The 13,034-nt window shown below is 37.6% G+C and overlaps 1 protein-coding gene across 1 annotated transcript in view; it reads right to left on the bottom strand.

The window, feature by feature from the left end:
- Positions 1-12,086: 12,086 nt before the first annotated feature.
- The window catches only part of LOC308321627 (MAM domain-containing glycosylphosphatidylinositol anchor protein 1-like), a 165,282-nt gene continuing 164,334 nt past the window's right edge, over positions 12,087-13,034 (bottom strand). Inside the window, exon 17 of the mRNA XM_080772615.1 lies at positions 12,087-12,326. Within this exon, the coding sequence (XP_080628741.1) occupies positions 12,232-12,326 (95 nt within the window). The 3' untranslated portion in view covers positions 12,087-12,231. The remainder of the gene's footprint in view (positions 12,327-13,034) is intronic.

The raw sequence follows: 13,034 nt of genomic DNA on the forward strand, positions 1-13,034 counted from the left end.
ATGAAAAAGGCGTGCTATAGTATGCCGTACGGTAGGGGCTATAGCCCATGTTCAAAAATGATGAAAAATGAGGATAACATTTTTTTCAAAAATTCAAAAAACGATGGGCTATAACCCATGTTTTTTGAAATTTTGAATTTTCTTCAAATCCTCAAAAATGATAAAAAACGGCGTGCTATAGTATGCCGTACGGTAGGGGCTATAGCCCATGTTCAAAAATGATGAAAAATGAGGATAACATTTTTTTCAAAAATTCAAAAAACGATGGGCTATAACCCATGTTTTTTGAAATTTTGAATTTTCTTCAAATCCTCAAAAATGATAAAAAAGGCGTGCTATAGTATGCCGTACGGTAGGGGCTATAGCCCATGTTCAAAAATGATGAAAAATGAGGATAACATTTTTTTCAAAAATTCAAAAAACGATGGGCTATAACCCATGTTTTTTGAAATTTTGAATTTTCTTCAAATCCTCAAAAATGATAAAAAACGGCGTGCTATAGTATGCCGTACGGTAGGGGCTATAGCCCATGTTCAAAAATGATGAAAAATGAGGATAACATTTTTTTCAAAAATTAAAAAAACGATGGGCTATAACCCATGTTTTTTGAAATTTTGAATTTTCTTCAAATCCTCAAAAATGATGAAAAATGGCGTGCTATAGTATGCCGTACGGTAGGGGCTATAGCCCATGTTCAAAAATGATGAAAAATGAGGATAATTTTTTTTTCAAAAAATCAAAAACAATGGGCTATAACCCATGTTTTTTGAAATTTTGAATTTTCTTCAAATCCTCAAAAATGATGAAAAACGGCGTGCTATAGTATGCCGTACGGTAGGGGCTATAGCCCATGTTCAAAAATGATGAAAAATGAGGATAACATTTTTTTCAAAAATTCAAAAAACGATGGGCTATAACCCATGTTTTTGAAATTTTGAATTTTCTTCAAATCCTCAAAAATGATGAAAAACGGCGTGCTATAGTATGCCGTACGGTAGGGGCTATAGCCCATGTTCAAAAATGATGAAAAATGAGGATAACAGTTTTTTTCAAAAATTCAAAAAACAATGGGCTATAACCCATGTTTTTTGAAATTTTTAATTTTCTTCAAATCCTCAAAAATGATGAAGAACGGCGTGCTATAGTATGCCGTACGGTAGGGGCTATAGCCCATGTTCAAAAATGATGAAAAATGAGGATAACATTTTTTTCAAAAATTCAAAAAACAATGGGCTATAACCCATGTTTTTTGAATTTTTTAATTTTCTTCAAATCCTCAAAAATGATGAAAAACGGCGTGCTATAGTATGCCGTACGGTAGGGGCTATAGCCCATGTTCAAAAATGATGAAAAATGAGGATAACATTTTTTTCAAAAATTCAAAAAACAATGGGCTATAACCCATGTTTTTTGAAATTTTTAATTTTCTTCAAATCCTCAAAAATGATGAAAAACGGCGTGCTATAGTATGCCGTACGGTAGGGGCTATAGCCCATGTTCAAAAATGATGAAAAATGAGGATAACATTTTTTTCAAAAATTCAAAAAACGATGGGCTATAACCCATGTTTTTTGAAATTTTGAATTTTCTTCAAATCCTCAAAAATGATGAAAAACGGCGTGCTATAGTATGCCGTACGGTAGGGGCTATAGCCCATGTTCAAAAATGATGAAAAATGAGGATAACATTTTTTTCAAAAATTCAAAAAACGATGGGCTATAACCCATGTTTTTTGAAATTTTGAATTTTCTTCAAATCCTCAAAAATGATGAAAAACGGCGTGCTATAGTATGCCGTACGGTAGGGGCTATAGCCCATGTTCAAAAATGATGAAAAATAAGGATAACATTTTTTTTCAAAAAATCAAAAAACGATGGGCTATAACCCATGTTTTTTGAAATTTTGAATTTTCTTCAAATCCTCAAAAATGATGGAAAACGGCGTGCTATAGTATGCCGTACGGTAGGAGCTATAGCCCATGTTGAAAAATGATGAAAAATGAGGATAACATTTTTTTCAAAAATTCAAAAAACGATGGGCTATAACCCATGTTTTTTGAAATTTTGAATTTTCTTCAAATCCTCAAAAATGATGAAAAACGGCGTGCTATAGTATGCCGTACGGTAGGGGCTATAGCCCATGTTCAAAAATGATGAAAAATGAGGATACATTTTTTTTCAAAAATTAAAAAAACGATGGGCTATAACCCATGTTTTTTGAAATTTTGAATTTTCTTCAAATCCTCAAAAATGATGAAGAACGGCGTGCTATAGTATGCCGTACGGTAGGGGCTATAGCCCATGTTCAAAAATGATGAAAAATGAGGATAACATTTTTTTCAAAAATTCAAAAAACAATGGGCTATAACCCATGTTTTTTGAATTTTTGAATTTTCTTCAAATCCTCAAAAATGATGAAAAACGGCGTGCTATAGAATGCCGTACGGTAGGGGCTATAGCCCATGTTCAAAAATGATGAAAAATGAGGATAACATTTTTTTCAAAAATTCAAAAAACAATGGGCTATAACCCATGTTTTTTGAATTTTTTAATTTTCTTCAAATCCTCAAAAATGATGAAAAACGGCGTGCTATAGTATGCCGTACGGTAGGGGCTATAGCCCATGTTCAAAAAAGATGAAAAATGAGGATAACATTTTTTTCAAAAATTCAAAAAACGATGGGCTATAACCCATGTTTTTTGAAATTTTGAATTTTCTTCAAATCCTCAAAAATGATGAAAAACGGCGTGCTATAGTATGCCGTACGGTAGGGGCTATAGCCCATGTTCAAAAATGATGAAAAATGAGGATAACATTTTTTTCAAAAATTCAAAAAACGATGGGCTATAACCCATGTTTTTTGAAATTTTGAATTTTCTTCAAATCCTCAAAAATGATGAAAAACGGCGTGCTATAGTATGCCGTACGGTAGGGGCTATAGCCCATGTTCAAAAATGATGAAAAATAAGGATAACATTTTTTTTCAAAAAATCAAAAAACGATGGGCTATAACCCATGTTTTTTGAAATTTTGAATTTTCTTCAAATCCTCAAAAATGATGGAAAACGGCGTGCTATAGTATGCCGTACGGTAGGAGCTATAGCCCATGTTGAAAAATGATGAAAAATGAGGATAACATTTTTTTCAAAAATTCAAAAAACGATGGGCTATAACCCATGTTTTTTGAAATTTTGAATTTTCTTCAAATCCTCAAAAATGATGAAAAACGGCGTGCTATAGTATGCCGTACGGTAGGGGCTATAGCCCATGTTCAAAAATGATGAAAAATGAGGATAACATTTTTTTCAAAAATTAAAAAAACGATGGGCTATAACCCATGTTTTTTGAAATTTTGAATTTTCTTCAAATCCTCAAAAATGATGAAAAACGGCGTGCTATAGTATGCCGTACGGTAGGGGCTATAGCCCATGTTCAAAAATGATGAAAAATGAGGATAACATTTTTTTCAAAAATTCAAAAAACAATGGGCTATAACCCATGTTTTTTGAAATTTTGAATTTTCTTCAAATCCTCAAAAATGATGAAAAACGGCGTGCTATAGTATGCCGTACGGTAGGGGCTAAAGCCCATGTTCAAAAATGATGAAAAATGAGGATAACATTTTTTTCAAAAATTAAAAAAACGATGGGCTATAACCCATGTTTTTTGAAATTTTGAATTTTCTTCAAATCCTCAAAAATGATGAAAAACGGCGTGAATTGAACAAAGGGCATTGTTCAATTCATCAAAACATTTAGAGACAAACAAATAGACACTTATATGTAGTTAAAGCAACAGAAACAAACAACAATGGATTCTACAGTGTAAAGACACCAATTTAATTATAAATGTCAATAAAGTTGAATATCTAATAATATCAATTTAAAATGTATTATCCAATACAAATTTCCTTACCATTTTTGATGTTTTAGTTTTGTATTGCTATTTTTATTTGCTAATTGTATATTGACCTACTTTTTGTTTCTGGCATTCCGCTGCTTGTTATTTTTTATTTTATTTTCATGTGAAGTACTTTGAGTTGCATTTTATGTATGACATGTGCTATATAAATAAAGTTTAATATGTGAAGTACTTTAGTTGTCAAGGATGCAGACAGAGTTGAACCCAGGAGCAAAGTCACAACAAACTAGAGTATAATAATAAAGTATTTAATAAAGAATTACGAGATATCTTACACAGGGGAATGCAGGTAGGAATCAGGCATGAATCAGAATGACATCAAAGTCAACACATGAACAGGCAGGACATCTGTGACACAGGTTATGAACTGACAATGAGTGTTTGTACTGAGTCCAGTTTTATAGTGAGCAGGTTGATTGGAGAAGTGTTCACTGCTGGGCTGATTAGGTAGTTGACAGGTGTGTAAATGGAACTGGGTGTGCTGGAATGGGATATGGGAGGCCAGTGTGGAGACTGAGGGAGAGACAGAATGTGACAGAGTTGCATTTTATGTATGAAATGTGCTATATAAATAAAGTTTACACCACTGACTGTCCCTCCATATAAAATAAAGGCGAAAGTCACAAAAGAAAATTGATCAGTTACAATTCCAGACTATGAAGAATCATTTAATAAAGGAGTCCAGATTCAGTTAAAGATTAGCTACAATAATTGTGATATTAAAAGTTAAATGCTCGTCATATGACATAACAGAGAGGAATGGGCCGGACCCTGTTTCCTGAGATGTAACGGTTGGGGCTTATGTCTGAAAGAACCCTGTCCAGCTAACCTTTTACCATGAAAATGTCCAATTTAACATACTCTTACCTCTCAGTGTTCCCTTTTTCAACTGGCCTGGAAACTGGCCAATTTCCGCAATTTCCGCAATTTCCAATTTCCGCAATTTCGCAATTTCCGCAATTTTCAATTTCGCAATTTCCACAATTTCCGTAATTTCGCAACTTTTCCGCAATTTTCCGCAACACTCCGCAATTCCTCCGCAATTTTTCCTCAATTAAAAAAAAAATAATCTAAAACCGATGGGCTATAACCGATTTTTTTTAACACAATTTTTCCGCAACACTCCGCAATTTGCTAATGTTTCTCATCCTCCGCAACACTCATTGAAAAAAATGAAAAAATGAAAAAAAAACGTTTTTAATGTGAATCATCAATCAATATAAAAATGCACCATGACAAGTGTAATATGTTTGAAATTTCACAATTATTTATTTATACATTTCAGAATCATATTTCAAATATGTTTTCCTTTAAAATAGCTCAGTACATGACAGAGAATATACAACAGCCAGCACTGCTCGCTTACCCTTCTTCTCTCTACTTCCATTTAAAGGTGCATTCCACGTCTTTTGACAGGAATCAGTACAAACCCTACACATGGCTGTGCTGCCAGTCAGGCACACATTACACTGTGACCAACGCATATGGTTTCACCAAAATGTCTTATAAACATTATTCTCCCACTGAATTGCAAAGATGTTAAATGTGGACTTTGAAAGATTTAGCTTCATACAGTGATAAATGAAAAGGTCTCAACTAAGTGAGACCATGCTATGGTACATTCAAATAAAAGCAGCTGAAATCTCACAATTCTCTTTCCCAGATGGACCTAGAAGAAGATGGAACTAAACATGGACCTCTGCTGTGGCTACACTGCTAGTCATTTAACCCACTTAAAGCCTTTATTCTTAGTAAAACTGACCTGAGTTACAACTGTACTTGGTATGCTTTTTTTCCGTCTACAACAAATCTCTTTGCCAAAAATAGCCGTTCTATATAGTTCACAACATGTCACGTTGGGACCCGTTGTGAGCTTGCAGATCTGCTATTTTTTACGAATATTCCCCCCAGGACAGGCATGCTGTGGTTCTAGTGGTTAGAACATATTGATGAGGTTGCTAGCAGCAATGGTGGAAAATTGTAAAATAATAATAATATTAATAATTTATATTTTTTTAATTGTTGTTTTTCTGAAACCAGTCCAAGCGTAAAATCACAGTGTTGTATGGGAGAGGATAGAGGTCAGAGGTCAGGTCTGAAATCTGAATGACGACCAGAATACCATCAGCGACACCACCAGTCATACCTTAAAGGTCCACTTCACCACTTTTCAACCTATCTTCATATAATTGGTCCTCATTGTTTCATGATAAAATACCACAATGTTTTTCTATTCAGTCTGTGTCGGTGGGCAGTTCAGAAACCCGTCCACCAGTGACATCATCGTTAGGCAGATTTTTTTTTTAAACACAATCTTTTTCAAAACATATTTAGATATGTATTATCGTGAGAACGGCAATGGCTTCCATTTTTCCATTGCAACTGTTCATGAATAGAAAGCCTGCAGTTTCTATAATTGGATTCCCCATCGATGATGTCACTGGTGGTGGACGGGTTTCTGAACTGCCCACAGCCCTCCCTTGAAAAAAAAATTGTGGCATTTTATCATGAACATTAGTGAGGTCCAATTATATGAAGGTAGGTTGAAAAGTGGTGAAGTGGTCCTTTACATTATAGCATCTGAAGAATAATGCTTCTGATCTGTAGTACTCTGAAGGCAATCTTTAGCACACATCTAAAACACTAACTAGCAGAGTTCCCTGCTTTTGTTTGACCAGGTTGAACATCTCAATAACAGTATGGCGAATGTCACCAACTATTAACCTGATTCCATTGTCCAAATGGATGAAATAACTAAATGGAGCAGAATCGGATTGGAGTGTTAACAAGTGTTCTTATGAAGACTGACATGAAATGAGTGCACACATAGTCTTGCTCAAAAAACACTTTGATGGCATATGGGCTTGTTAAACATTTGATCTTCCAGCTACAATATACAGTAATTTCCGGTTACAGTAGCTGTATTGTGTGTGTGCATGCATGTATGCACGCTTGGTGGGGACAGAGGAGAACATAGATCATTTCACTTAAAGGGAAAATTGAGTGACCATGACAGAGATTTAAGGATTCCGAAAAGCAATTAAATCTGGCCAAGTTCTATACAGTAAAGTTGAATGACTAACAGTTACGGGACCATTATTTAAATGTGGAAAAAGTAAGAGAGCTCTGTCCAGCTCTGTTGCGCGGCGTTAACTGTATTGACTGTACTAACAGTAAAGTTAAATGATGTTGACATCATAACTCTATTGACAACTGTATTGGCTGGACTGAAAGGAAAAGGTCAAATCCTTAAAAACTAAACGTGATTTGATGTTGACTTTCCTCCAACTGAATTATGTCATTCAGATTAATTATTAGATCATGGTGTCTATACAGTCATATTGCTCACATTCTGTCACCGTATTGTCATAACATGACAGTTATACTGCACATTCTTACTGTGCTTTGCTACAGTGCTGATTGATTCATGATTAAATGTTATTAAAAGGTTAATGATATGCATCATTAATTCCCTATAGATCCCAGTGCATGTGACCTGGGACAGATATTCACAGGGAAAAAACGGATCAATTTGGAAATTGCGGAAATTGGAAATTGCGGAAATTGGAAATTGCGGAAATTGAAAATTGCGGAAATTGCGAAATTACGGAAATTGCGGAAATTGAAAATTGCGGAAATTTTAATATTGCTAAACCACACATGTATGTTGAAAATAATTAATGTGACAGGTTTTAATTCAATCACATTTCTTTGGTGTTTTCGTGTATCTTATATTTTTAAAGATATAATGCAACAATGTAAACTGCTCTATATCTGTCCTAGATCACACGTACATGACCCGCATGAGTAATTGGTAATTGGTAATTACTGTGATTAAAATGGTACTATGATCCGTTTCTGTTATTGCGGAAACACCTTTTACATTATAGCACAAGCTACACAGGAGTCACAGGACAAAGCAACAGGCAAGTTAAAATGTGGTAAAACATCTCCAGAAACAGGGTTTTATATTGATTATATGGTCCATCATGAGTAGTGTTGGGCAGCAACCAATTACTATAAGTAATACATACTGTAATATTACTTTCCCCACTAACTATTAGTGTAACTTATGACAATGGCCAATACAGTGATAATAACACAGTCATTAATCCAAGTAACGTTAGGTTGCTAGGTTACAATGAACGTGATTTGTTTTTGACGAGATCAGACAGTTCAGCCTATAATTTATGCTCATAGTAGGAGGTTGTCACATGCGAAAGAAATAACAGATCTGCAAGCACCATCAACACGTTGCGATGTGACACTGGTAGATTTGTTCTTTTTAATTAGCCCCCTCACAACATGTACAGTAAGTGCAGGTCAGGACGGGTTTGCTAGGTCAAAATGTATAGTAATAAAACTTGCAAAGTAACTACTTACATTTGATGTCAAATAATAAAGTAATGTAAATATATATATATATATATATATATATATATATATAATATTATTACATTTTAAAGGAGTAATAAATTACATATTCTCTTCTTGAGTTACTTGCCCAACACTGATCTTGAGAACTTCTAAGAAAGCATTCTTGTCACAGTATGGAAGAGGTTGGGGTACAAGCAAAACAATAAACGTTTCTCAGTTCAAATGTACAATATTATTCTCCAATCAGGCCTCAGAAATATTGACTGTGGTAGTGAAAAACTATTGTATATGAATTAATCATGTGTGACTCCATTTTCATTTATTTATTCATTGTATTGCCAGGATCAGTGAATATAGAGGAACACAGCATGAAATATTAATTCACACAGAGTATTTCAGAGTGAAGAAGTGGTCTTTACTCTTGACTGATCTTTAAATATCAAAGTAATTACACAGTACCTGAAGGTCCCTGATGCAGTGAACACCATGTACTGTAGCAAGTGCTAAATTAGCATTACAATCATTTACTGTTTGCTAATCTGATGTGCTTTCATTCTTATGTCAAAACATACAGAATAATATTGTCAATGGTTCCACAGCTAGATATTGTCTAATATCATAATATTACCCCATGTCATAATGGTATAATAACTGCAATATAGGATATCATAGAAAGCCAATCAGAATTGTTTAGATGGAAACACTGGGGATGTTACAACTGTTGCTGTACTGTATCTCAATGTACTGCTGGTAACTTTGTAACTGACACATTGTGGCTGCAGTCACATACCAACTTTGTTGTGAGTGACACATTGTGCCTGCAGTCCCATACTGTAGCAACTCAAGTGATGTATTATCTGTGATCACTGCCTAAATGTAAAGAAGAAAGTATACATGGTTACCATAATGAAGCATGATCTATACGGGCTTGAGGGGTTAATGGTTACCATAATAAAAGTCTCACTGCTCATAAAATGTGTTTAGTGGTATAATGGGTAGCAAATTGGCTACTGTATATAGCTTTATGCTGTAGTGATAGAATATGCTACAATTTGAGCTGATATACAAGCTATTAGCCAAGTGGTTAAGCTATATATTTTTTAAATATATTGTATTAATTAGAAGAAAACAATCTGGCTTGACTGTACAAATTACAAAAAAATATCAAGCTTATCCACTCGACTATTCAATTGCAGAATGAATGAGCGACGGTTACAAGCAAGCATGTTGATTATTATGCTTAATATGGATTCTAAATACAATTATCTGTGCATCCAGACACAAATAACCTGCCATCAAACATGATGCCAAAGTCAAATACATGGAGGATGACAGAGAAATTACAAACTATGTCTCCTTAATGTTAAAGGGCTTGTCATGTTAAGATAATGCAGTACAATTTTCAGTGTCAATTCAACTCTGAGAGTAAAACACTGAGAACTGTATGTATAGTGTAAGACATAGACATTAAGTGAAATGCATACATGTGTTATTTGATGAATTCCTTCTCCAAAGTGCAATTCTGTACCTCGAACATACCTTTCAATATATAGGCTACTGATTCAAACGTAAGACTTGTGAAAGAAACAATGTGAAAAGCGTAAGGACTGAGTCAACATCACACAAAGAGTGGGGGGGGGGCGTTGTTACCAAACTGAGGGTCCTTGAAATAAAAATAAATAAAATAATGAGAACCACTGCTGGAAGATGGAGACATAAATGCTCAGCAATTATCAGCACAGTGGGTCGAACTGCTAGACTCGAGGGTGGGCCGGTTACGGTAGATTGTGTTTCCTTGAGCCAAGTTGAGGAATGACGAACGGTGAGAGATCTTGAGTTATGAGGCGTACTGGTCTAGATGGTTTCTCTGAACAGTCTGAGCTAGCTGTCTGATGACTTGATGACAAACTCATATCGATATGATGATGAAAACGGCTATCAAAGAAATAAAAAAATAAAAGCATGAACATTCAATTGACGACAGAGTCACAAGACACACTGCAAACCCCTTTTCCATACGAATATAATTATACGAGTTCACTTTTCTCCATATGAGCGATCCATACATATTTGACATTCTATATCATACTCCTGTGAAATAGAATTGCTGTAATAAAAGTCCCCCTGCCTCCTCTCCTCTCTACTGCATTTCTCTCCTCCAGTTCCCCAGCCCACATGTGTCTTCCCACGTGTCTCACTCAGAGGCGTCCAGGCGTGTGTGTGTGTGTGTGTGTGTGTGTGTGTGTGTGTGTGTGTGTGTCACTCTGTAAGAGACATCTAGCTGTCTGATTCTATTCCTGTTTGTCTGTGTCGGTGTGGTTTGAATTGAAAGGTAGGTTGAAGGCTGTCCATTTCTCATTGTCCGTCGTTCTTGAACTCCATCAGCGGAAGAGATGAGTGGATTGTATGTGGGCGCTTGTAATGGAGTGTGTGTGTGTGTGTGTGTGTGTGTGTGTGTGTGTGTGTGTGTGTGTGTGTGTGTGTGTGTGTGTGTGTGTGTGCGTGTGTGTGTGTGCGTTTGCGTGCGTGCACGCGTGCGCGTGATACCAGAGTTTATGAGATGTGAGACAAATCTCGGCATTACATACACTAGTATAGGCTACAGAGTCCTCTCTTCCTCTACAGTGTCCTCTCTTCTGCCCTACAGGTGCTCATAATTATATATGATATTAAACATGATCATTACGTGTGGTCCTCCACCCCCATGCTGCCAAAATAAAGCAACATATCAAAAAACATCTGACAAACTGGAACATCAGTGTTACGTATGCTCTGTGTCCCTAACAGAACGGCAGCAATCGTATAAATGTTGTGCTTTTTCATTTAGATTCACTTTGTATAGACTCCACCACTGTTTTGTTTTTGTTTAGATTGTGTTATATTTCATATATCATATAGATAAATGTACACGTTTACAGTCCAAGCTGTGGTCCATCTCCCGGGGCAAACAGAGGCCCTTTGGCTCTGTCCTCTTGTCTCCTTTACATTCCTCCCTCTCTCCATTCTTCCGCGTTTCATCTGTCCATCCGCCTCTTTGTCGCCCATCAGCTCCATGTGGCCCGAGGTAGGGATGGAACGCTTCCTTCTGTCTCTCTTCCCAGAATCCCCCATTCCCGGGCCCTCCTTTAATCCCCTCTAGTCCCTTGTCATCTTTGGTAGAGTGTCTGACACTTTGGTGTGTCGGGGGGAGGGGGATGAAGGAGGAGAGGAAAGGATGACTGTGTGTGTGTGTGTGTGTGTGTGTGTGTGTGTGTGTGTGTGTGTGTGTGTGTGTGTGTGTGTGTGTGTGTGTGTGTGTGTGTGTGCTTGCGTGCGTGCGTGCGTGCGCGTGTGTGTGTGTGTGTGTGTGTGTGTATGTGTGTGTGTGTGTGTGTGTGTGTGTGTGGGGGGGGGGGGGGGGGGGTAGGTGGCTTGGGGGTTGAGGGGATGTGAGGGGTTGACGTGACAAAAGAAGAAGAGCTAAGGTCATGAAATACTATGTTGACCTAAAGCTAGAGTGTTAGCTGGAATAAACAGTCCGTCATCGGAAGGGTTCGGTGATGGGGAAACACACACGTCAGGAAGTGACAAGAAAGAAAGCAGAGCTGAGACACACAGAGGCTATCCAAGCAATTACAGATAGCATGGATAGACAATGATAAACGGAACTACAGACAGACAGACAGACAGACAGAGACAGACAGACAGACAGACAGACAGACAGACAGACAGACAGACAGACAGACAGACAGACAGACAGACAGACAGACAGACAGACAGACAGACAGACAGACAGACAGACAGACAGACAGACAGACAGACAGACAGACAGACAGACAGATGGAAGCGAGGAAAGGTACAGAGGGGAGGACAGGGACAAATAAGAAGGAACAGAGCGTGCGGTGAGGCAGTGTCTCTGTGGAGGCATACAGGTGGCGCTGTTGCAGCTGCTCATCATCTGTACAGCAGCAGCAGGACACAGCAGAGGGCAAAGGTCAGCCAGCTGGCCAATGGGAGAGGGTGCAGTGACGCCGATCCACCAGTCGCAACTGCAGAGATAAGAAATGAGGAAACGAGAGCAATAAGTGTCACATTAATTTTTTGTATTAATTTGAAGTGTGTTTTGTCATCAGTGCCCTGCACACCCTAGGTGGGGTTGGCAAAAGAGACTTTCTGTGTGGAGTTTGCATGTTCTCCCCGTGTCCCCTTAACCTGACGCTGCCAGATGAGGGCGGTATTGCGGAAACATATTCCCCAACACAACACTCATCTGGGATCTCTGACGGAGTTGAGCCCTGAGTCAGATCTGCTTCGTACCGAACCAATCAGCGTGAGCTAAAGGCGGGATGCGGATGTGACGGTATATAGACACGTCGATATGATTGGTTGTGTTTGCACGCCCACACGGTGATAGACAGACGCTCCCATCCAATCATCTACCATGTATCTTGAAAAAAAGGAACAGCCCCGTCATCGAATTTGCTTCCGCGATCCCAGATCCAAATAAGCTGTGAAACAAATTTGTGTAGCAAGCTTTTTGGATCTGGCAGCGTCAGGTTAGTGTCCCCTAGGATAGGTACCCATATAAAAAACATGCAGTAATCCTGGTCTGTAAACTGCCTCTGCCTAGCTAGCTGGGGCGTCTGATGGAGGGAAAAGGAACTGGCTCTGGCTGTAAATAACGTGTTCCTTCCACGTGCTACGTCTAACCGGGGAAACGCCCCCGTCAGGTGAAAATAAGTGGTTTGGACTCCTCA

The sequence above is a fragment of the Protomyctophum bolini genome (assembly GCF_963924005.1).
Source record: "Protomyctophum bolini genome assembly, chromosome: 1".
In the NCBI taxonomy this organism is placed as follows: domain Eukaryota; kingdom Metazoa; phylum Chordata; class Actinopteri; order Myctophiformes; family Myctophidae; genus Protomyctophum; species Protomyctophum bolini.